At 36.4% G+C, this 25859-nt stretch overlaps 1 protein-coding gene across 2 annotated transcripts in view; it reads left to right on the top strand.

Annotated features, from left to right (window-relative positions):
• XRN1 (5'-3' exoribonuclease 1) overlaps positions 1–25859 on the top strand; it is a 94840-nt gene that overhangs the window by 10301 nt on the left and 58680 nt on the right. For both annotated transcript variants that reach the window (XM_069104680.1, XM_069104679.1), the window contains exons 2-19: positions 730–962; positions 3461–3558; positions 4295–4404; positions 4492–4602; positions 7275–7357; positions 8523–8610; positions 8696–8864; positions 10149–10216; positions 10471–10605; positions 13393–13456; positions 13625–13730; positions 14346–14435; positions 16122–16278; positions 19720–19839; positions 20973–21142; positions 22096–22216; positions 22311–22409; positions 25649–25752. In XM_069104680.1, coding sequence (XP_068960781.1) covers positions 730–962; positions 3461–3558; positions 4295–4404; positions 4492–4602; positions 7275–7357; positions 8523–8610; positions 8696–8864; positions 10149–10216; positions 10471–10605; positions 13393–13456; positions 13625–13730; positions 14346–14435; positions 16122–16278; positions 19720–19839; positions 20973–21142; positions 22096–22216; positions 22311–22409; positions 25649–25752 — 2126 coding nt within the window. The remainder of the gene's footprint in view (positions 1–729; positions 963–3460; positions 3559–4294; positions 4405–4491; positions 4603–7274; positions 7358–8522; positions 8611–8695; positions 8865–10148; positions 10217–10470; positions 10606–13392; positions 13457–13624; positions 13731–14345; positions 14436–16121; positions 16279–19719; positions 19840–20972; positions 21143–22095; positions 22217–22310; positions 22410–25648; positions 25753–25859) is intronic.

Below are 25859 nucleotides of genomic sequence, written 5' to 3'. Positions count from 1 at the left end.
CAGCTCTGTTCAAAGCTTAGTTTAAGGACCATTTCCTTCAAAAGGGCTTTCCTGATTCCCATAGTTGTTGATGCCCCTTCTATCAGAAATGATACTTATCTTGTCTGTAATTTATATTTACTTTTTCATGTATAATATAATGTAAGCTTCTGGAGGGCAGGAACTACTTCATTTCTGTCTTTATATCCCCAGCGTCTAGCAGAGTGTCCAACACATAGTTCCTAGTTAATAAATGCTTATTGAATTGAACTGAATCATTTCTTTTCCAGTGTTGAAGTTATTACTTCATCTATCTTGTGAGCCCCACATTTCTCTTAATGGCCTTATCTACACTGCAGCTCTGCCACATGGTATTTAACTTCGTGGCTATACCTAGACAATTTTTTCATTTGTTCTTCCTTTCCTTTTAGAGTCCTTTTGATTTGATTTGTGTTTATTACTTATTTAATTGAGAAAAGATAGACTTTGGGAAGTTGAAGGACTTTTCTTAAGGCAAACAGATTCCGATTAGCTCTGAACATGTTCTCAAATGCTTGCTCAATACTGTGTGAGCATTGAATGTATCTCCACGTTATCGTTCTCTTTTTTGGTGAATTGTACTTCATTTTGGTAGAATTAGCAATAGCTTCACTTAATGAGTGATGTTATTTTCTCCCTTGCAAATGAAACCATGACTGATTTTCACTAAATAGTATCTTTTTTAAATTGATTTTTCTTCTTTGTTTTTAGATTCCTGAGTTTGACAACTTGTACCTGGATATGAATGGAATCATACATCAGTGTTCACATCCTAATGATGATGATGTTCATTTCAGAATTTCTGATGATAAAATTTTTGCTGATATTTTTCACTACTTGGAGGTATTATTTCGCATTATTAAGCCCAGAAAAGTTTTCTTTATGGCAGTTGATGGTGTGGCTCCAAGGGCAAAAATGAACCAGCAGCGAGGGAGACGTTTTCGGTAAAGTGAATATTTTAAACTTTTGTTTAAAAGTATTGTCTTAGATTAATAATGTTTTGCTGACTTGTACATAATAATCTTTTGTACATAATAATTTGGATTGCTATTACTGATATTTTTTTCAATATAAAGCTAGAGTTTCATAGAAGTTTCATATAAGCTAGAGTTGGAAAGGACATTACTCACCTCTTAGTCCAAGCCATACAGGAATTTACATTATAACATACCTGATAGTTGTTCATCCAGGCTCTGTTTGAAGATCTCCAGTGAGAAGGAGCCTGCAGTCTCTGCAGACAAGTGATTCTGCTTTCATACATCTCTATGAGGGTGTTTTTTCCTGACATCAGACTTAAATTTGCCTCTTTGAAGCTTGTAGCCATTGTGCCTGGCTGGCTGATACTTAATAAACAGAATCTGCTTCCTCTTCCACAATCACAGCCCTTCAAATACTTGAAAACAACTCTCATGTCTTCCCTTTTCTTCTCCAGGATGTCTCCCCTGATTCTCCCACAGATCTTCATATGAATTGGATTCAAGGTCTTTATTCAAATCATTAGTAAGAAAATTAAACAGCACAAGGCTTAACTCTGAACTGTTAACAACTCCTCTTTTTTGGTACAGGGGAAAGGGCACTTCCTCTGAAGTTGGATTTCTTTTTCCACTTACTCCATGAGTGACCTTAAGCAATCTTTCTGATCCTCAGTTTCTTCATCTGTGAAAGCAGGGAATTGGACTACATGCCTCAGAGGTCCTCTCCAGATCTAGATCTTATGATCCATTTTTTCCATAAGAATAGAAGGAAGTATTTGGGGGAGGCTAGGTGGCGCAGTGAGTAAAGCGCAGGAGGCCCTGGAGTCGGGAGGACCTGAGTTTGGTTCCGGCCTGAGACACTTAACACCCACACAAAAATACTAGCCATGTAACCTTGGGCAAGTTACTTATCCCCAATTGCTCTCCAAAAGGCAAAAAAAAAAAAAAAGGAAGTATTTGACTACATTCTTAAGTAAATGAGAGCTACGGCATTTCTGTTATACCAGCTTAGTAACTATAAAAAAGGATATAGTGTTAGTCTGGGTATGAACTGTTCTTAATGAAGCCATGATAGAGCTTTGTAATGACTCTTTCCTTTCATTCAAATATATATTTTTTTTATATTTAGCTCATTTTTTTTTTTAAGCAGTTGGGGTTAAGTAACTTACCCAAGGTTACACAGACAGTTTTTTTGTGTGGGTGTTAAGTATCTGAGGCAGGAACCAATCCCGGGTCCTCCTGACTCTGGGGCCGGTGCTTTACTTACTGCGCCACCTAGCCGCCCCTATTTAGCTAATTTTAAAACATATTTATATAGGAAATTAAGATCAAGAAGTTATGTAATAAACAGCAAAGAAACATTTATTTTTTTATTTAGCAGTCACTAAGTCACACATTGAGGAGTTACTGAATTATAGCAATATAATTTTGACTATTTTAAGAGCATAACTTCTAGGTATTTGCATTTGATCCATCAGTACCTCAAGGATCCAGGATTTTGTTGGTATGGAAACTTCTTCCATTGAGCAATATCACAGCCCTTTTATAACTCATAGTCTAACAAGTTACTTGAAGCTCAGCAACATTAAATGACTGGAGCCCATGGTTATAGATTACTGTCTTCTACACTATACTCTGCTAGGTGGTATTTGCCCTCTGTGCTCTAGAGATATTCCCAAAATGATACGGACAGATGATGTTTTTTTAAAAATTTAATTATTTTTTTCCATTGAATTATGTTATTTCAGAGATAATTTGTGATAGATTTAACAGAAGAGGATCTTAATTCATGACAAGATTTTCTTAATACTTGAGGGATTTTTCTGCTGCCTATAACCTCTGTCAAATATATTTAAAATATGTAAACCAGTACTTAGATGACTTCTATATAAAGACGTCCTGAAGTGAATCCCTTTGTAAATTGAGTAATCCTTTTGTAATACTTCTGATTACTCAGTGTGTACAAATCATATTTGTATACATGGTTTTGTCTTAATAGGAGTGGAAATTTAAGAAGTAATGAATTTGAGATACTTTTAAGTTTCCGTCTATAGTTTGCACAATCATATTAGCAAGAGTATCATGCTGTAGATTAAGCATTGATAAGGTTTAGCACACAGAAAAATCACAAAATTGAGTGAAAATATTGTGGGCACTGTCTTCATTTGAAATGTAGCAGTTCTCTCATGAGATACTCAGTAATTTATGTGTGTCCCATCGAAAATATAAAATCTGGTAATTATCTTCAATTAATTTTAGTTCAAAACATTTTTAACAAGATAAAAGTTATAAACCTTTAACATAACACAGTTGCAGAATGTAAGTGTAGAAGAGACATTAATTTTGTAGGTGTTCAGGGAAAGGAATTTTCTAAAAATACTAAGTCTAAAAAAAGTTAACCTTTTATAGTGCCCTTTATTTTGATTTCTCGGGATATTTAAAACTTTTTTCCCCTTTAACTTTTTAAGGGCAGCAAAAGAGGCAGAGGACAAAATCAAAAAAGCATTAGAAAAGGGAGAAACTCTCCCAACAGAAGCAAGATTTGACTCCAACTGTATTACACCAGGTAAATATATTTAGCAAAAAACATTAAACACAGTGTTTAATTCGTTGTGTTTTTCCCTGTTTTATCTCAGAGAATTGTTAGATGAGTCAGCTTCCTGAGTATTAGTCTTAAATTTCCAAATGACTAAATCCACTATTCACTTGGACAGGGGGAAATAAACATTTCTTTCTGATTCTTTATAATCCAGTGTTACTGTCTCCTACTCTCTCTGAAACAACCTTACAGACAGTAGCAATGGTAGTAATAGTGAGAGTGATTCTTAACAACTCTTAAAGTTGTATTTCTTAAAATGAAATCTTACAAGGAAAGGACAGGGTACAAAGGTATATGGTTAGCAAGATTATATTGTCCCAAAAGAGCCCTACCATTGAGCCATGATTCAAGTAGATTCCTACGGTCATGACAAATACATATCTTTTACCTTTCCTGTTTGACAGTGACTCAATTTTAGGGTACTTTGCCTCAGTGATATAAAGACATAGACTATTTGCCAAGCAAAGGCCGTACTAAACTGTTAGCCTGTTTACCAGGAAAAAGACTATGCCATAGTCTGTATTTATATATATACATAAGACCCTGCGGCTCATTGTAATATTATGCTTGCCATCTCAAATACCACAAGAAATATATCTTATCCTTGACACAGAGATTTTGAACCCAAGGCTTATTTTTTTCTTGCTGTTGGTAATGGGCTCTTTCTTTAATGGCATTAGATAAGATTTTTTTTTTTTTACAGGGACTGAATTCATGGCCAGATTACATGAGCATCTGAAGTATTTTGTAAATATGAAGATTTCCTCAGACAAGTCATGGCAAGGAGTTACTATCTACTTATCAGGCCATGAGGTTATTTAGTCTTTTGACTGAAGCATTTTTCTGAATGTGATTTTCTAAAATACAACATATTACCCCTTTTTTTGGCTTTATATTCAGACTCCAGGAGAAGGAGAGCACAAAATCATGGAATTTATCCGCTCCGAGAAAGGAAAACCAGATCATGATCCAAACATCAGACATTGTCTTTATGGTTTAGATGCTGACTTGGTAAGTCTATTTGTGTGCTGAAATAAATGTTTAATTGTTTTTCCATTTTATTCCATCATACATGACTTTGATAACATTCTTTTTTTTTTTTTCATTTTTGGAGGGCAGTTGGGGTTAAGTGACTTGCCCGAGGCCACATGGTTAGTTTTTTGTGTGTATGTTAAGTGTCTGAGGCCAGATTTGAACTCGGGTCCTCCTGACTCCAGGGCCAGTGATAACATTCTTTATACCATTTCTGCATAATTCCTTTTTTAGTGTGTGTTGCAGCCTTCTCTTACTGTATTAGTGATCCTCAGTTTATTTCTTTGGAGACTGTAGGAGACCATGACCCAGAATCATATATTACCAGAGAAATGAATACACTCTTTGTTCCTACCTCCTCCCCGCCCCCCCTAAAAAAAAAACAAAAACAACTAGACCTTTCCTTCAGAGAACAACTTAGGAGTCTTTGAAAGAAGGCAGTCCAGTTCATTCTTCCTCTCCTATTAAATTTTGTTCATTGTCCATTTGCAGTATATGTGTAAATGTGTACATATGTTTATGTACGATATACTGATAAGTGAACTTTATAGATTTTATATCCAACTGTATCTCATAATCTGGTCATTAGGGATTCTTCCTCTTGTGTTATTTTCCTATGCAGATAATCAGGCCAATTTCCTTTGATTGATTATGGCTCTGATTTAGGAGGTTCTGCATTATTTCAGAACTTGATGCAATTCATCATTGTCATCTACATATAGCACCTCACCTTCTATGGGAAATCCTTCTTCAGATTGGACATTGCACTGGATATCTTCCATGAGAGTGATGAACATGTCTAGAGAACATGTATTGCCCTGTTTTATACTTCTCTTGGTATTAATGATCAGAGTTTTATTGAACAAGGTTGTCTCTGTTATATTTTTTAAGGTACCTTATTTAATGTTATCTTGTACATGGGAGGCACCTTAAAGAATGGTATTTTACTCTACAGAATTGAACTTTTTTTAAGGATAATAAGAAGTAACAGTAGGATCCTGTAAATTCTATCTCCTTCAGTCAGTTGTGGTAAAGATGTAGTAAAGATGTGATTTGCTGTGAAATATTCATTGCAAAATCAAGTGATGCTCCTTTACAATGTTCTTATCATGGATGACTTTGATACCGTATAGTTTATTTTCATAAGTTTTATAGAGACAATGAAGTAGGCACATAGGTAGGTTAGCAGTTAAATGTAGCTGTACTCTCACTTTTTGAGCACAATAATAAGGTTCATTTCTTCCCCCTTTCCTTTGGTATCTTTCCCTTCATTCAGACACCTTTCCCTATCCCTTAGTGCCCTCAAAATTGTGACCTCCAGGGTAGCCTTTTCTGTACATACTTAATTTAGTCTTCCTACTTTTCCCATCTTTGTTTTTTGTTAGTGCCATGTATAATCCTTTCAGAAGCATGTTCAAGACAGTTATGTTAGAGTTCAGATGTGGTGGCTTTGCTGTCCGTGATGGCAAAAAGAATTTATTATAAGAGTACTTACTTAGCGATATCTTTCATCTGCTTACTGTCATCCTTCCAGTTTTTTCATTAAATAACTTCAAGGTAACTGCTTGGTTTGGTTTCTAACAAAGTTTTCCTTATAGTTGTTTTCTCTTTCGCTGTCTCACCACTTCCTGTTTTGTGAGGTAACACTGCTCATAACTGTCTACCATTTTCCCTTTAAGATTTCATTAATGAATTTATAATCTAAACCACTCTTGCCCTTTGCTGTCATCCCTTCACTTGCCAAACTCATCAGTTTTTAGGGTCTTTTGGGTCTCTTCATTATAGCAATTGATTTATACTGGTTAGATTTCTGTACAAAATTATGTTCTGTCAGTTTTGTTTCTATTTCTCATTTTTGGTACCTTGTATTTGCATACCATATCTTTTTCTAATTTTTATTCTTCTAGTTTGAATCCTTGATGGCTCCTTTCTACTCTTCCTTCTGACCTATTGCCATATATGTGTGGCATATGTGTGCCAACTATGTGAAAGGCCAGTAAGGGTGAGAGGGTTGAAATTGAAGCTTCTTTACTTCTCTGAGTCCCATGTGAACACTGTTGTCTTAATCACATAAATGAGTTTTCATGTAACTAAAAAAATTCAGTTTTTCCCTGTTCATAGCCATCACACATTGTACAAAAGAAAACCTTTTGTAATGTCTAGCTGTAAGAATCCCACTTCACAATATTTTATGCTTTAGTGAATAGTAAGCATATTCTAAAATTAAAAATATATGTACAAAATGTTTTTCAAATAAATATTCATAGTAAAAAGTGAATCTGGTATCATAAATTGTTGAATATAAACATCTCAAATCCTTTTTCTGTTTTGCTTTTTTTTTTTTTTTTTTTGGAGGCAATTGGGGCTAAGTGAGTTGCCCAAAGTCACATGGCTAGTAAGTATGTCAAGCGTCTGAGGTCAGATTTGAACTCAGGCCCTCCTGACTCCAGGGCCTGTGCTCCATTCACTGTGCCACCTAGCCACCCCAATTGCTGAGTTCTCAAATCCTTTTTCAACAGATTATGCTTGGATTAACAAGTCAGGAGTCACATTTCTCTCTTTTAAGGGAGTAATAAAAAGTGAATAGTAAAAAGTGAATCTGATATTGTAAACTGTTGAATAGAAACATCTCTTAAATCCTTTTTCAACAGATTATGCTTGGATTAACAAGTCATGAGTCACATTTCTCTCTTTTAAGGGAGGAGGTCCGATTTGGTGGCAAGAAAACACAAAGGTAAATCATGCCTTAGGAAAGTATATGCCATGGGACATAAGATAGTGCAATAAGAGAAGACAGTATTGTCTGGGATAGTTTGTCATCATTTAATTTATTGAGAGGGTAAGAGAAAAATAAGGCTTATTATTTCCCTTGCTGATTTCCATTCCACCAGAACTTCTACTCTCCCCAATAAAAATTCCATACACATATCCAGAAGTCTTAGTGTACTTTTAAGTTTTAGCAGTTTAAAAGCAGAGCAGCTAAGTAGCACAGTGGCTAGGGTGTTGGGCCTGGAGTCAGGAAGACTCATCTGCCTAAATTGAAATGTCACCTCAGACACTTAATAGCCATGTGACCCTGGGCAAGTCACTTAGCCCAGTTTGCCTCGGTTTCCTCATGTGTAAAATGAGCCAGAGAAGGAAATGGCAAACCAGTCTAGTATATTTGCCAAGAAAACCCCAATTGGGGTCATGAAGAGCCAGACTTGACTGAAATGACTGAATAACAACAACAAAGCTCATGTACACCATGTTGTACCCTTCTACGGTTGTTTCATGTCTGCTAGTTTTTTCTTCCCACTAAGATTTTAAGTTCTTTCACATTAGCAACAGTCCTTTCAGTGTCCAACCCTTCATGACCCCTTTTTGGTGTTTTCTTGGCAAGGATACTGGAATGGTTTGCCATTTCCTCCTCCAGCTCATTTTACAGATGAGGAAATTAAGGCAGATGGGGTTAACTGACTTGCCCAGGGTCATACAGTTAATCTGAGGACAGATTTGAACTCAGGTAAATGAGAGTCTTCCAGACAATTTGCTCTGCCACGCAGCCACCCCTAATTCTTCATCATACTTAGAGTTAAACTGGTACAACTTGCATTTCAGAATAGGGGAAGGTGAGAAGAACTCAACTGTTCTGTCTCTATTCTAATGCTGATACTGCGCTCTAGGGGTTCTCAATTTTTCCTCCTTTCTTCCCTAGTTGACAACCTTAACTGAGTCATATTGCAGTTAGAGATGTTAGGGCTCTAAAATGTTTCTGTTCTAAGTCAAGTATGCTATCATTGTACTGACTATAAAACTTTAATAAAATTTATGCTATCTTCCTGATAGGTAATTAATTTCTGTTTTGATATTCTGACCTTAAAAGTTTAAATAGCTATTTTAATCTGTCTAATTTTCAGGGTATGTGCACCAGAAGAAACTACATTTCACCTCCTACACTTGTCTTTAATGAGAGAATATATTGACTATGAGTTTTCAGCATTAAAGGTAAGTATCACACTAGCCAGGTGCAAAAAAATATTATGTGTAGAATTTTTCATGGCATTTATTTTTTTTCTCCATTTTACAATAGGACAAGATTTCCTTTAAATATGACATTGAAAGGATAATAGACGATTGGATTTTAATGGGATTTCTTGTCGGCAATGATTTTATTCCTCATCTACCTCATTTGCATATCAATCATGATGCACTGCCTCTTCTTTATAGAACATATATGACTGTCTTGCCAGAACTTGGTGGTAAGAAATCTTTAACAATTACACTGAAACTAATTTAGTATTCAAACACACTAAAAATAGTACTCAGTTTATTAGGTAGCTATACAAATGGCTGATCTGGAAAGAAGGTGGGTTCCTTGTGGGTCAGGGTAATAAATCCTGAGTTTACAGATTCCACAGCACATTGGTTAAGCCTACAACCACTTTATGAATAGTGAAGATAAAGTTTAAATGGCCACCTTAATAATTACTGTAATTCTTGACATTAACCCTTTAAGTAGGTGAAGTATATATTAAGAAGATTAATGGAAATTGCCAACTTCATAACTATTACATTATATATGTATATATATATATATACATATATATATATATATATACATATTTTGTTTACAAAATATCCTGGCCATCTATCTCATCGAGAGTTGGAACCAACATTATTATGGATCAGTAGATTTTACAGAAAAGAAAAATGGCTGACAGCAAGGGAGATGGAACATTGCAAACCAAGGGGTCAGCAAAGGGAAAAGGGTAGATCAAACAGAGAAGAAACCAAGACAAAGTAACCAGCAACAGTAAATTAAAGTATTAACAATTAAATGTTTTATATTTAATTAGTTCTACCGTAACACTGTTATTGCTTATATAGATGGATTATGAGTAATTTTATGTTTGCGTAGGCCTGTATTCTGTTTTTCTTCCTCACTTTTTTGGGGGGGAGGAGAGACAATTAAGGTTAAGTAACTTACCTAGGGTCACAACAGCTAGCGTCTAAGGCCAGATTTGAAGTCAGGTCCTCCGGAATGTAAGGCTAGTGCTCTATCCACTGTACCACCTAACTGCCCACATCATTTATTTTTTGAACATTATAATATGTACCTATGTACTAGGACTAATAGAATAGATCTGATTGAGACGTTTTGATTTTAATGCTAATTAGTAGAATGTCATTGTATGCCTTAGGGTACCTAAAATTTTAGAGCTAGAAGGGACCTAAAAATTCAACCGTTCTGAGTAATTATTTTACATATCAGTCTGTATATATTAAGCATATGCCTTGGTGCCAAGCACAACAAAGGAAAAATGAAGAGAAAAAAATGAAACTATAACACAAAACAGTAAAGGGATGTGCCTAGCTTCACACAAGTAGTATGTGTGAAGGCTTTTTTTTTTCAAAATTCAAAGTTTTTTCCACTATACCAACCTTGAACCATTCATTACTCATTACATATATAATTTTTTAGAATTTTTTTTTAATTACAAGTATCTTTGGATTTTAGTATAATTTTTTTTGGTCTCCTTTAGGTTACATTAATGAAAATGGCCATCTCAACTTACCTCGGTTTGAGAAATATCTTATAAAACTGTCTGATGTAAGTAATTAAAAAGTTTTTATATTAAATCAGCAAAGGAATCCTCTATAGTTAAATAACAAATAATTGAAATAATAAGGGTGGTTCAACTTATTTCTCTATATACCCTGCCACTTAAATCATGTCTTGTAACAAAGAAAGCTTAGAAAAATCCAACTGGTAAAGTGGCTGTCTGTCAATATATGCACCATCTCACACCACAAGTCCCCCCTTACTACAGTTATTTTAAGTTAAACTAAAATATTTTTGTACAGTTTGATCGTGAACACTTCAGTGAAGTTTTCGTTGACTTGAAATGGTTTGAAAGCAAAGTTGGCAACAAATACCTCAATGAAGCAGCAGGTATTGCAGCAGAAGAAGCAAAGAACTGCAAACAAAAGAAACTAAAGGCTAGTAAAAAGTTACACTTTTTTTGAACTTTTAATTACAATTATAAAATTCATTCTTATTTCCTTTTTCATAGTGTTAGGGTTTCCTTAGTTCATTCTTTACATTTTTTCCTATTTGTGGACTTCTTGTGTTATGTGTCCTTTTTTTTTCACCTTTTAAATCTTTTTCCTTTTTTATATCCTTTCTGGTCTTCTAAAAGGCAGTTTATCTCCCTCTAAGTGTTTTGAGCTAACTTATGGGGCTTGTTCCTCTTCTCATGCTCATATGTCATCTCAAATTTACTAGATTTCTGAGCCCAGATAATGATCTAATTAATTAGCTTCTCTGACCCTCACCATGGCCAGCTGATAGTATTAAATATTGATAGAGCTCTCACTTCTTGTCTTCACTCTGTTACTCCTCACCTTGTGTCACATTTATTTGTGTACATGTCCAGTAGAATATAAGCCCTTTGTGGACAGAGGCTACTCTTCCTATACCTTGCACTTAGGTCGTATCTTTAGTGAATATTCTAATTTTGACATATCTTTAAAGCAAGGTGTATAGTCCTTTACATCAGTTCTTATTTTTATTCTAAACTTAAATGCCATCTAATCCATATACAAAATAGAACAAAAGTTATACATGAAACTTTGGGTTTTTGTTATCTAGAGCTCTGTTCTGTCTATGGTCATTGATTGGGATGTAGTTCCCTTTTTAATCTGTTTGCTGCCTTGTCCATGCTTTGATTTCAGCCTCTCTTCCCACCCTAGGGAGGTGTTCTTGCCCTTGTTTTTCATGGGTTTTTCCGTGGGTGTCAGTATCTCAGGCTGCCTTGCTAGCATTTATCACTTTGGGGTTTACAAAGCACATTAAAGCTATTGTGTCACTTGAAGCAATATATGTAGCCTTACTCCTTTTGAGTTTGGACCACACAGTTCTCAACTTAGTACATGTGGCTCATCCTCAAAGTACACAGTGATATTCATTGTAGCTCTCCAGCTGAACCATCCATTCTCTCTTCTCCACACTTCACAGAGTCTTGTTTGAGACAGGGTAAAAAGAACAGAGAAGGAAAGGCTACCCAGATAGTAAACTGTCCGAAAGAGAGAAGGGCACAGGTGCCATTAGATAGAGTGGAAATAGAGGAGAGGGTAGATACTGTTAAAAGGAGAGAAGGTAACCATGACAGTGGTGTTGGGGAGAGTAGGTATGCAGGAAACACATCAGAGAGTATAAAAGGACAATAGAAGAAAAGAGTTGAGTGGGAAAGTTAGAAGATAAGAGGTAGAAAGAATTCAGAGAATTAGTAATCAACAAGAAATTAGAAAACAGGTTTTATTAGTCACCTACTGTTACAAATATTAACAGAGAAGGATTGTGTTAATAATCCAGGATTTGCTATTTTTTTAAAAGTAACCTACTATTTAATAACAGAATTTGTAATTGTATCTCATTGTTTTTTATATTAGTCATATACTTTGTTATAAGCAAATGTTATGTTCATGAAACAGTTATTTTATTCAGAAGCATATATATGTAGTGAAAAAATTTCTCATTTTGATTTGTAAAAATGTATCACCACAGAACGTTTTTAAACACCTTTTACTTTGAGGTCTTTTTTTAAAGCTGTGTCTTAGACTGACAGCCAACAAAAATAACTACGGTGCCATTATCAGATTAATCAATCACTTCCTGGTAATGACCTGAATCTGCACAAGTTACTAAACAAGTTCAAAGTCAGTTGCATCCTCAGACATTTGACTGTTCTGCCACCATAAACTGTATCATAGTGAAACTTGACTTTTTAGTTAGCTTGTCCCTGGTTGCAATCTTCTCTCAGTCTGCCCTATTAATCCAGTCTCATATTTCTTTTCTAGCCAATTCTTTACTTTTTGTAACTGTCACAGTAGTCACTGTAGCCCCTGAAGTTACCAGTATATTAACCCTCAAGTTCATTGCCCCCACCTCTGGCCTTGTAATCTTTCATCTTGAGGTTGGTAAAGCTGAGGGCAATGAAATGGAGCAGAAAATGTATAATCTTAGTAAAGCCTTTAGCACAGTGCCTGGCACATAGCAAGCACTTTGTAAATGCTAGCTATAATTATTGTTATCATCATTGTTACTATAAAACAGACTAGCTGTAGGTAGTAAAGAACACCAGAAAGTTGAGTCAGCAAGGATTTGAGGGATGGGGCAAAAGCAGAACAGGCCCTAAGGCTTCAAAAGGTTTCTTTGTGTCCCTGATCAGAATATTTCTTATCAGCCAGCAACATGTACAATTCTTACTATATTTACCAGGTTTCAGTGATAGCATTATTTTGCAAGTTTGTTGTATTTTTTTTTTTTGCAGAATTGATCATTTGTGTTGATCATAAATTTTGCTTTGCTAATATAGAAATAGTTATTGAAGCAAAGATCTACTTTTTTAGGTTAGCATTTTGTTTGTTGTTCATTGTTAAATTCTGAAGAGAAAATATTAGGGAAGAAAGACAGCATCAACATAGATGCTATGCCACAGAATGACAAAAATGAAGAAAGGCAGAAAATTAGAGGCCGTACTTATGAAATCCCCAACTATCTGTGGAGTCTCCCTATTCATTTATTGTATCCTACAGAACAATTTGTACAATTTAAGTATTGATTATAGGAAAAAACACTTCATTTTATACTAATACAAAATACATGGTTTTCAGATGTCATTTAAGTATTACTTGCAATATTTTTAGCTTTCTTGTTCTTCTTGCTTATAAAAAGTCTTCAAAATAAATACTTCTGTTGGCTTTATGTAGTTTTTTATGTTTCAGGGCCAGGAAAACTCCATGTGTTTGGCTGCTTTAGACAAAACTGAAGAAGTGGTGACTTCAAAGAGTGAGCAAAAAATTCTCCCTTGTATCTATCCTCCATTTCTGCAGAATACATCTCCCACCTTTTTTGCATCTGCATCCAAATTAGATAATTTAATAATATTAGGGAGGGGGAGAACCATGTAACTAGTTTTTGAGCCTATATATCTTCATTCTCTTGGCTTTGTTTCAGGTGTCATAGAAGATGAACCTGAAGATGATGACCTCTTTGAAACAGAATTTAGACAGTACAAGAGAACATATTACATGACAAAGATGGGGGTAGAAATCGTTTCAGAGTAAGTTTCTCTCATAGTTTCCATGCACAGTATCAGTTGTATACAGAATATTGTTCTAAGTGCTGGGGAAGGTACAAAATTTCAATCAATAAACCTGTTCCCTGACCTCTTAGAGCAACATGGCATAATGGAATGAGTGCTGGGGCTGGAATCCAAAGACCTGACATTGTTTCCAAGCTCCAACCCTTCTAGTTGCATGACCCTGGCCAGGTTTCCTCTCTGAGCTTAAGTGAGATAATGGGTATAAAATGCTTTGCAAGACTTAAAAAACACAATGGAAATGCTGTTATTATTAAACTGACAGTGAATAAGACTTGCAAAGACTTGCAAATACTATCTACCACAGACTTTTTGTTTAGGATTCTTTCCACTTTAAAGTGCTGTAAAAATTTCAGTTATTATAATCCTTGATGACTTTAAGACACTTATGCAGATAACTGGCCACAAGAGCTCTAGAGCGCATCACGCAAAGCTCTGTCCCAGATTAGAGGATCTGTGGCATATCCTGGCACATTCAGGAAAGTTCTTTTCAAGTCCAAGTATTAGAGGGGGCTAGAAATTGTGCAGGCTTTGAGAAAGGGAAATATGTCCATGTGACTCTTTTCCTATTTCCAGTGACTTTCTGGCTGACCAAGCTGAATGTTACGTGCAGGCAATACAGTGGATTCTGCACTACTACTATCATGGAGTTCAGTCCTGGAGTTGGTAAGACCCTTGCCTCATCCAGAAAATGAAATGGTTATGGATCTCTAATGATCCTTCTGGCTTAAAATTTCATGATGCCTTTAAGTTTATGTTGTGTTTTCTTTTGATAATTACTGTGAGATACTGTATTATCATTGGGAGTTTTCTTTTCTATATTGCTTTTATTTATGGTAACTTTTCAAGTGAAATAAATATTAGCAAGTTTAGTTGAAAAACAGGTAAAATCTTGTTAACTAAGAATATTTCAGAGTGCTTTGTGTAACTGAGGTATTTCTAGTTCTGGGAGCTGGTTCATAGTAAAGAGTACCTTGTCCTTCTATTAGCAATGTGTTATTTGTGTGAATAATCTCTTATTTCTGTTCATTTAATTTTCACTCTTAACACCAAGTACCTAAATTGTATTTGACTTGTAATTTGAGTTGGAGGAGGGATGAGTTACTGGTGTTCAACTACCCAATAGTCATTATTTCATTATTTATTCCTTCACCCTTCCTGTCTAGGGCAGAGGGGTGTCTGACCTATAAAAAGTTCGAGAGACCTAATTTCTGGGTAATTAACCATTTTATTAATTATGGCTAGTGAATAATTATTAAAAGGATGGTCATTTGGCCATCTTTGGTTCACCAAAGATAGATCATGACAGATCATTGATGCTTATATGCCCTTGGAAAAGTAAGTGTTTATAGCAGATGACAGTCAACTCTGACTGGTTAAAAATTAATGCAAAGAACGAATATTATAATGAGAGGTTGACGCACTCTAACGAGGGCCTGGGAGAATGTGACTTTGATTATGTCACTCTTAATCCCAGACCATCCCCAGCCCCAAGTAATCTAGACAAAGGATCTCCTCTCTTCTTGTGCCTTAGTAGAAGACAGTGGGTTCTATTTGGGTTGGGTCTGAACGAGGTTGAGGAGAATGTTAAATCCAATCTCATCAGTTCTGTTCTTCAGGGACTGATTTAACTTAGTAGAGAATGAAGAAATAGGAAGGGAAAAAATACTGAAAATAGTAATTGGTTATTAATGTAAGAGAGAAATAATCATTTTTTTTCAGGTGAAAACACATTTAAAATACCTAAACTAGAGGGTGGCTAGGTGGCGCAGTGAGTAAAGCGCCAGCCCCAGAGTCAGGAGGACCTGAGTTCTGTTCCAGCCTCAGACACTTAACACCCACACAAAAAAACTAGCCGTGTAACCTTGGGCAAGTTACTTAACCCCAACTGCCCTCCAAAAAGGCAAAAAACAAAAAAAAAATACCTAAACTATCTATAAAAATCCAGGAAGTAGAGAATATTATTTCTCTTACTTTATTCAAAACACTTCTTTTTTAAAAAAGCAAAATTAAATTAATTTAGAGTTCCTTAAAATTGGTATTTAATTTGGATGTTTGGTAAAAATACATTTATATGGAACTAATGGACCTGATTCTTCTATTTGGGCCTCCTAGGACCTCTCCAAAATCCATACTGAAAAGGAAATCTTTAATTTGTCCTTTCTCATAAGATAAAACTACTTTTTCCTGTTTTTGACTATGTAACCTTAGTATCTGATCCCCAGGTGAAAGCATAATTACAACTTTTATTGTTATTTGCATGCTACCTATGTAGTTATTAAAAATAGATTGAGTTATCTTGATTCAGTCTCTTTAAGGTTTTTGGTTAAGCAGATAATTTTTGTCTTATAGGTATTACCCTTACCATTATGCACCTTATCTGTCAGATATTCGCAACATTAGTGAACTCAAAATTAATTTTGAATTAGGAAAACCTTTCATGCCATTTGAACAGCTTCTTGCAGTACTGCCAGCAGCCAGCAAGGATTTGCTTCCAGGGTGCTACCAGGTGGGTTTTAGAATTAAAAGTATTTTATCCATCACTTGGTTCTTTGAAAATTTAGTTAATTTAACATTAAAGCTAGAAATGTGGTTACATAAAACTTATGGATGAGATTATAGATCCACAAAAGTAATTGTGTTTAGTGTGTTTGGTTTACGTTTAAATACTAATTGTAGTAATGATAATTCAGTGTTTCAAAGAGATAAAATTTTGTAGGTATGGGTTCTCTTTCCCCTAATGCAAATCTCAGACCAGAAACATTCTTAACTCCATATTCCGCGAGAGTATGTGGAGGCTTAGAGATAAAGGAAGTGTAATATAATGGACAGACCATTGGCTCTTTTCTTGCTGCTTATTACCTTTGTGACTTTGGGCATATTCCTTAACTTTTCTGTTTCTATTTCACCTAAATAAAGTAACTGGAAAAAAGTAATAGCTCTGATGTCCTTTGTCAGGAAGTGGCAGGGCTGGAACCTGAACCCATAAATCCTTCCTCAGTCCTGCTCCAGTGCTCTTTCATGATAGCAGGATCATGATTAATACCCAGGGAAGGAGGGTGAGCATTACCGTTAGCTAAGAAATAGGAAAGGGCTTCTGACAACCTTCCAAACAGGACTGTTGCGATTTGTGATAAAAAGACTCCCCTGTACAAACTTCATTGTTTTGTGTCCATTTGAATGTGGACAGAGCCTTTGTTAATTTGTATTTCTACCTGCTGGTCCCTTCTTCCTATTTCAGTCTTCCTCTTTGAGTTTCCAGCATCTTCCCTACCTCTTGTGTCGGGGAGCGGGGGGTGGCAGGGGAAGGTGCAAGGATCTGGTCATCAACCCCAGCCAAGTTCATTGTTCTTTTGTGACCTTGGCCAAGTCACTTAATCCTGTGTCCTCAATTTCTTATACATGGGTCCCTTCCTGTTCTAAATCTCTGAGCTCCTCGGTTCCACACTGTCACTGTGATCCTTTGTCACATACCCCATCTTCCTACTTCCCTATCAAAACGGAAGAATTATTTAATGTGATTATTATTGTTTGTACTCAGTTGATTATGCTTCAACTGAAAGTCGTTTACTATTGTGATAGCATCAATTGTATATTTTCATTTTATCCTTTTTTTATTAAAAAAAAGTAGAATGAAAATTTTGTTTGGCTAATTAAAGGAATTTCAAAAAGCAGTAATCATATAGGAAGAGTGGCTAGATTTGAGAGGCTAAAATTATTCAAATTTACTGAACTAGGCCTGGAAAGCTGTGAATTTAATCTTTTTAAGGTAACTGGGGGAAGGATTGGTTAGAAGGAATTGATTTCTCTTTCCCACAGGAAGTCTTCCTTAGTGGCATGAAACAAACCACCTAAGGCTAAGAACCCCATATCACTTGTCAGTGACCTCTTGTTGCCCTGGTCCCCAAACTGTAGTACTAATGTGCTATTAGGTTACCACATTCTCCAGGATTCCCCTCCCTTTTACCTCTCTGACTCTGCCAGGTCTTCTACTTTCCCAAATCTTAGTCCAGCTCCTGCCTTCCTTCTGCACCACACAAGCCTCACACATATGATTTTATGTTTCTAGAAAATTTGACCTCTCTTTGAACCTTGTCCCTCTTAGACTCATTATTTGTCCTCGTCTAGACATCCATTCCTCTATTCATTCATGCTTTCTCAGAACATTATATATGCTTTTACTTAACTTCTCTCCCCCTCCTATCTTGACTCTATAGTTAACTAATTCAAACTACATTCTTATCCACTTTTACCTCACTTGCTGCCTTGTCCTATTTTTGTTCATTCTCATCCTTAAAAAACCTTCACTAGTCCCTCCTACCTCCATCCCCTCAAGCTATTGTTCTATACCCCTTTATTAGCCAGATTGTCTACTCTCGTTGTCTACACTTTAAACTTTCACTCCTCAGCCTTTTTGAATGTGGTTTCTGACACCTCTCAAAATAAACTACTCCCTTCAAAGTTATTAATGCTATCTTAATGACCGCATCTGGTGATTAGCAAGCAGTTTTTAAGTGCCTTCCATGTGCCAGGCATTGCAGTACATGCAGGGGACACAAAGAAGGGCAGATAACAGCCTCTGCTCCCGAGGAGTTCACAGGCTGAAGGATCACTTTGTGCATACAACTGTGTACAGACAAGATCTGTGTATGGGGTAAGATGGAGATAATCTCATAGGGAAGACACTACTAATAAGGAGGATGGGGAAAGCTTTCTTGTAGAAGGTAGAACATGAGCTGAGACTGGAAGAAAGCCAGGGAAGCCAGGAAACAGATGAGGAGGGGAGGGCAGTGCAAGAATGGGGTCAGCCATGCAGATGTGCAGAGTCTGGAGAGAGTGGCCTATGTGAAGACACCCTCCCCCCCCTCGCCAAGGAGCCTGGGATCACTGGATCTGAGTGCACAAGGTGGTGAGGGGGCTGTAGAGTATGGACGGACACTAGGAAGGTGGGAAGGTTCCAGGGGATGAAAGGTTTTGTTTTGTTTTGTTTTTTAAGCAATCGGGGTTAAGTAACTTGCCCAAGGTTACACAGCCAGTTATTTTGTGTGAGTGTTAAGTATCTGAGCCCGGAACTGATCCCAGGTGTGCCGACTCTGGGGCCGGCGCTCTTACTCACTGCACCACCTGGCCTCCCTGATGAAAGGTTTTAAAAACCAAAAAGAGAATGCGATGTTTGATCGTGCAGGTAGTGGGGAGCCAGTACAGTGTAGGAGAATAACATGGTCAGAGTTTAAACTTCTCTTCATGATTTTACTGACATCGAAACGTATATTCAGAACATGCCTTTGTGTAATAGAATTAGTGTTTAGCAATTGTATGAATAATGAATTTTAGATTTCAGTTTTTAGTTTTGGAAATTTGTGCAAGAGACAGAGAATGGATCATTTAAGTACTTCACTGATTAAATAGTTTTTAGCCAGGATTTGAAAATGGCCATGAAGTAGGAGATTATTTTACTTACACAGTCAGCAGGGATACAAAAAAAAAAAATCAAAAACATGGCCCCTTGACGCAGGGAGCTCCCTTTCTATTGGAGGAGATGGCATGTAAATAACTCAGTATGTAAGAGATATATACAAAGTAAATGGAAGAAAATCTCAAGAGATATGGCATTCGTGGGAGTGGAGGGGGAATAGGAAATCTGAGAGAGAGAATTTTTATGATACTCTCCAGAATTACAAGTTAAACAGTAGGATATAATAATAAAGATCATTTTATAATAGAAAAGGCAAATACAATATGTTCCCTGTTTGCCTCTATGAGGGGCCATAGCTATCTCTTGCTTCATTTTGGAGCAGCCTTTAATACTAGAAAGTATAAATTTAGTCTATGCTTTCAGAATATAAATAACTTTTAGATTATAATATCTTCCACTCTAAGGAAATGTACTTTTTATAGCTCTGATAATACTTAGACAGAAACAGTTTTCCTTTCTTTTCTGTGTTCACAGCATTTGATGACTAGTGAAGAATCCCCAATTATAGAATACTATCCTCCAGATTTTAAAACTGATCTAAATGGGAAACAACAAGAATGGGAAGCTGTCGTTTTAATCCCATTCATTGATGAAGTAAGTACAGAAATATCTATGAATTTTTTCTTAAACAGTTTCTGCCTAATGGACAGAATGATGTCCGAGAAAGAGAGAGAGTTGGCTCTGCCCGTTGCTGCATACCGGCCACATGGATACAGGCATTGGTTCTCCCTGGGTTCCCTTAAACTGATGGAATCACAAATTCTATTCCAAAATTATTGCATGTCTTACCGAATTTAGGAATTGGTTATTCTTTTCTTTACAGCTCTTATGCACAATGCATGAAACCACTTATTATTAAGATTTGGCTCTCTGCACATATTTGAATCTATGTAAAGGGAAACTGTTTTCTATTTTTCTCCCATCTATATGGAGTATGTCTTCATGACCAGTATAATACCTGCAATGGTCCTGCCATCAGCATCCCCTCTTGCTGGGGTAGTGTGCTCCACTCAGTGTCTCTCTCCTGCCTTCTCAGTGTTGTTCTTTGCACATTTTCATTTGCCTGATCTTTGCCCCAAAGATCACAAAATAGACCTTCTGTATTCTTCAGTGACAATTGTAGTTTATTTTAAATTGATTATATTTTTCCCATCATAATTAATAGATACAGGCAGAAATCTAGTTCTGTAGGTATCAAAGTAGAATAAATTTGATTTAAAACAATTCAAAGCATGTACCTATTGATAGATTTGTAATTTTTTTATAAAAAAATTATTAATGTTTCTGTCTGTAATATGTTTTCCAAATAGTACAGTTTACTCAAGTTAATATTATTCAATGTAATGTTCATTACTGCTAATGTAATTGTTGATTTTGCTATTGTATAATATATGACCTGAAAATAATCCCGTGTTAAATATATAATTACTGAATTTTGATTTTTTGCTATTCTTCCTGCCTACCTCTCCTGCAGGAGTACTAGCTTCAGTGGGTGGCAGTAGCAGTAGTTTTTTGGGCTTTAAGAATAGAAATTCATCCCCCATTTTTTTATGTAAATCTGGGGAAAAAAACAGATTTGGCATTGATAATTTTCTTTATTAGAAGTGTGTGTTCTATACAGGGTGTCCCAAAAGTCACTATATAGAGAATATTTCCATGACATAGAAGGTACTTTTTCTGACTGAGGATTTTTTGGGGGCAAACCTCTCTCTGTAATTTTTTTTAAGACCCGACTACTGCAAGCCATGGAGTCATGCAACAAGTATTTGAGAGAAGAGGAAAAGAAAAGGAACAGGCACAGTGAGTGCCTGATGTACTGGTTTGACCAGGATGCTGGGTTTAAGTACCCCTCACCCTGGCCTGAGAAGTTCCCAACCCTTGAGAAGTGCCGTGCCAGGTAAGAAACTGATGATCTCAAGTGGGAGAAAGACCTTGCAATGCAGCCCTTTTGAGAATAAATAAGTGAATACTTTATGGTAGAAACCCATGCCCATTGGTTGTCCGCAGGCCCCATATGAGTATAGAGATCTTGATCCTCCTTGGATCTTTATGTCTGTGCTTCATTCTCACCTGCTCTGGGGAGGCACTGATTCAGTTCCAATACAGTTTAGTTGCTCTGGGAGGAAGAGGGGTAGTAGAAACAAGTCTGGCTTTGGGTTTAGAGGACCTGGGTTCAAATGCCTCTTCCTTCATCTGTTCAGTCTGTGACCTTGGCAAGTTACTTGGCCTCTGAGCATGAATTTCCTTCTTCGGCAATGAGCAGGTTCAAACGCAGTGGTTCCTTCCAAGTCTAAATCTCTAAACTTAGGAGCTAGACTGTTCTGGGCTACAGTAAGCCATCTGCTTTCTGGAACTTCCCCCTTTTTTTTTTTAGCAGTAAACATGGGTCTCAGATTGCTAGTTGACACAGCCACCCTTTGCCCAATTTTTAAAGATTCTCCCTACAAGGGTTCTCTTTGCCTGCATCTTTCCCCTATCCCCCAATCCAGTAACCATACTCCAACCTCCTAAATAATTTAAAGGGGATTTTCTATGAAACATTGCTGATCATCAGAGATACAGTGGGGATATGAGGTGGAGGGAGTTATAGATTCCAAAGGAGAGAAAAACTGTTTTTCAGATAGTGTGGCCTGCTGAATGATTCCTAGCTCAGTCAATCAAAACAGTTAAACAACAAAGTATTGGGGAGAAATGGAGGGAAGGAAGACAGAGCTTTATCATTCTCTACTTTAAAAGCAAGCCTCTACTCCCTCATAGTAACTTTTTAAAAATCAGAAAAGGTAGAAAGATTGCTATTGTTTTTAAGCTTATAATTTATTCCTCAGTCTAAAGACTTGTTCATTTTTTTAGGTACAAAATAATATCTTTAGATGCTTGGCATGTAGATATTAGTCACAATAAAATAACTAAAGTTGACCAAAAGGCACTGTATTTCTGTGGATTTCCTACTTTAAAGCACATCAAACACAAGGTCAGTAACTTAGCTTCAAATTGTTCTATTTCTGCTATTTATTATGCAACTATAGTAACTAGAGAATTAAATTAGTGGTTTTTTTTTTTTCAAGTTTTTTCTGAAGAAAAGTGGGGTACAAGTATTCCAACAAAGCAGCCGTGGAGAGAATATGATGTTAGAAATCCTAGTTGATGATGACTCAGATGAACTTGTAAGTATCTCATGCATTCAGCAGTTACTGAGTTATTATTATGAGTGTAGCATTATGTTAGCAGCTGAAGAGTTTTTTGAAAAACAGTACTTACCTAGTTGGGAAGACAGTCAAATAAGCAACAATGGCATATATGGTTATAAGCACCAAACTGAGTGGAATAGACTTAATTATTCCATAGAAATTCAAAGTCAGTATAGACTGTAATCATTGGGAAGTATCCCTGGAAAAAGTGAGATTTGATTTGGTCTCTGAAGAATGGGATTAGGGTCAGGGAAGAAGGGGAAAGGGAGACAAGGATATCCTGGGGTAAGAAGCACCATGATCATTTTCTTGAAATCTGAAGTGGAAAACGTGAGGTAACCAGTGGGACTAGAGCCAGAGGGTTTATGTTGGATGGACAATAGTAAGAGATAAGGTGAAATCAGAGAGTTATGGTAGAGCCTAGTAAATGAAGTGGGAAGTACAGAGGCTCCTAAGTATAATGTGTTCAGGCATGACCTCTGGTGGGGATGCCTAAAATAGGATAATGGTGGTGGGGCTGGAAAGAAAACTGCTGATGAAGAGATTACAAAGGAAAAAGCAGTATGATTTGACTCATGGGACATTGATGGTAAAAGACTAGGAATAGTCAAATATGACTCCAGGGTCTAAAGCCTTGATAACCTAGGAAGATGGTTTCCATTAAAGGGAATCAGGAAGTTAGTTTGTAATGGGAAGGTGATAAGTTGAGGTACCCCATAATCATGGTTATTTCTGAATGGAGAAGCCTAAAGATAGTTAGCTGTATAGAGCATGAGCTTCAAATAAAAGGGCAGAACTAGACATTCAAGAAATATTGACATAGAGATGATAGCTGAAGCCATAACAGAATTGATTCAACATTTTTTAAAAATGTGTCTAGAAAGGTCAGCTGAGTCTTGGGAAGTAGATACTTAGGAGCAAAAGGAGGAATAGAATCTAGAAAAGGAGACTGAATGGTCAGAGAAGTATATAGAAGTTTCAAGAAGAAAAAGGTACTCATTGGTATCAGAGCCTGCAGAGAGATCCATGAGAAAGAGCATTGAGAAGAGACCATTGGATCTGGTGACTTGGAGATGCTGCCTTATGGGTGTACACTTTAGTAGTGTGATGGGACAGAAGCCAGAGGGTGATGGCTTAAGGAGGGGATGGAGAGGTAATAATAATGGTTATGTAGTGCTTTAGAGTTTGCAAAGCACTTTACATATTTTATTTTATCTTCACAACCCTGAGAGGTAGGTGCTGTTATCATCCCCATTTTATAGATGAGGAAACAGACATAAAAAGGTTAAGTGACTTGCCCAGTCACACCGCTAGTAAGTGTCTGGGGCCAGATATGAATTTGGGCCTTCCTGACTCCGGGTCCAGCACTCTATCCACTGCAGCACAGTTTCATACCATTTTAAAGGGTAAGGCAAAATGTTATTCAAAATAAGAGAGATCTCAATATGTGTTAAACCAAAGAAAAAAACAGTAGGAAGAGATGTTGAAGATAATTGAAAGGGAAGACATAGGTGTGAAAGCAAGATCACTAAGAAATCATGATTCCCAGATGATGTCTAAGACAGGGGTCAGCCTTGAAAAGAAGGGGCAATTCTTCCTCAAAAACTAGAAAATGGATTTAGCAATGGACACACACACACACACACACACACACACACACACACACAAAGAAGTAGTAGATAAGTTAACTTGGCTTGATAGTAACAATTTATGTATATTTACATTGAATGGTTTCATATTATTTTCAGTACCTCAATGATTTGTAATAACAAGATACATTTCTAAAAGTAGTCAATTCATGTAGTTCAAGTTATAATAATTGTTATTAATAATGGTTCAGAGTGTTAAATGGGGGAAAATATGAATTTGAAATGCATGTTTCTAATTTTGTTCTTATTGTAAAGCTATTGAGTCATAATTCAGAAAATATATTAAATAAATTGAATTGTGAAACATTTTAGCTTTGATAGAATCTTCATTTAAAGTAATATAGCATAGGGAATGAACTTAATTCTTAGAGTGGTAATGAGATCAGAACGCTTGGGTTCTACATTTTAAGATTTGTTGTCATCAACTGAAATATGTAGGCAGTGGCATATATACCTGTAGACTAGCATTGTTCAGCTTGGCTATATTGAAACTTACTTTTCCCCACCTGGTACATAGCAAGTATTTTCATTCAGGATTAAAAGCAGTCCTTGCTAAGTGCTTGAAAGTGAGAAGCAGGAACCACAGGCTACCTGCCTGTTATCTCTGCTCACCACACAACAGGAAAGTACTTTGGGCTGGTCACAGCAGCTCTCTCCTGATGAGATGACCATTGTCAGAGGGAGAGATAGACTTGGAGAGGAGGGAAAAGGGAGTAGCCAGAGTGCCCTTCACCGGCCAACACTAGCTTGGAGGGAGAAAAGTGAAGGGCACACAACCAAGGACAAACTGAGCAAGAAAAAGTAAAACTTCAGAACAACAACAAACCTGGAAAAAAAAAGTGCAGAGAAGGAAAAGGCAAGTAATAAGATTGAATTCACGAAAGAAAAATCACTAAGTGGGGTGTGGGTAGAGTGGTTGTTGAGGAGCCAAAATGTTGGTGTAATATTTTGGGGGAAATTGGGACATTTCAAAAAATTAAGTTGAAAACTGAATATAAAAGAGGAAAATATATTATCCTTAAGCCTAAAGCAAGTTAAGTATTTTATTTTGCATTTGTTGTCATTATTTTTGCTCTGTTAAAATCTTGCTCTGTTGCCTCATCATGGCGTGGAGGTTACTCAGTATTCTTGAAACCTTGCCCTTGGAATGAGCTTAGGCAGCTCTTCCCAGGCAGCAAAAGCTCCAAATACCAGCTCAGCCACAGATTGTCTCTCTGTCATCTGAGGGCTAGCCTTGCTAAGTGTGCAAGAACCAGTAAACATGAAGGTTGGCCACCATATGATGACTTTAATGGGCCACAGTATCTCATGAGACTGTGAGCTAAGGGGTAGAGAGGCTGCAGTCTACATTGGTGGAGGAAGTAGCCCCACCAATAAAATCATGGATCTTGATATATTATTTGTTAAAGTATCTTTTCTTCCATTAAAAAAACATTTGTAAGAAATAAAAATTTTTTATAGTTTAATTTTTGTCACTGAAAATATAGTGCTAAAAATTTTTGCTTCTTGGTCCTGAAGGTTGACTGATGAAATGGCTAAAATAAAAATTATTGCTTTTTCTTTAAGCAAATAGAAAACGTTGCCTCCTTGGTGCTTGGAAAGTCTGTCTTTGTTAACTGGCCTCACCTTGAAGAGGCTAGGGTTGTAGCAGTATCAGATGGAGAAACTAAGTAAGTAAAATGTAATAAAAATTAACTTCCTTAATTGTGTTTCCCATGCCTTGTTTTCCATTCACTTATCTTTCCCTTAGAGGTCAGTATTTTCTTCTCTTCTAAGT

Source organism: Petaurus breviceps, unplaced genomic scaffold, assembly GCF_028583685.1.
Source record: "Petaurus breviceps papuanus isolate PSGF00001 unplaced genomic scaffold, PetGlider_PUasm1.0 688, whole genome shotgun sequence".
Lineage (NCBI taxonomy): Eukaryota > Metazoa > Chordata > Mammalia > Diprotodontia > Petauridae > Petaurus > Petaurus breviceps.
Note: the sequence above shows the minus strand (reverse complement) of the source record. Positions and strands in the feature narration are given on the sequence as shown.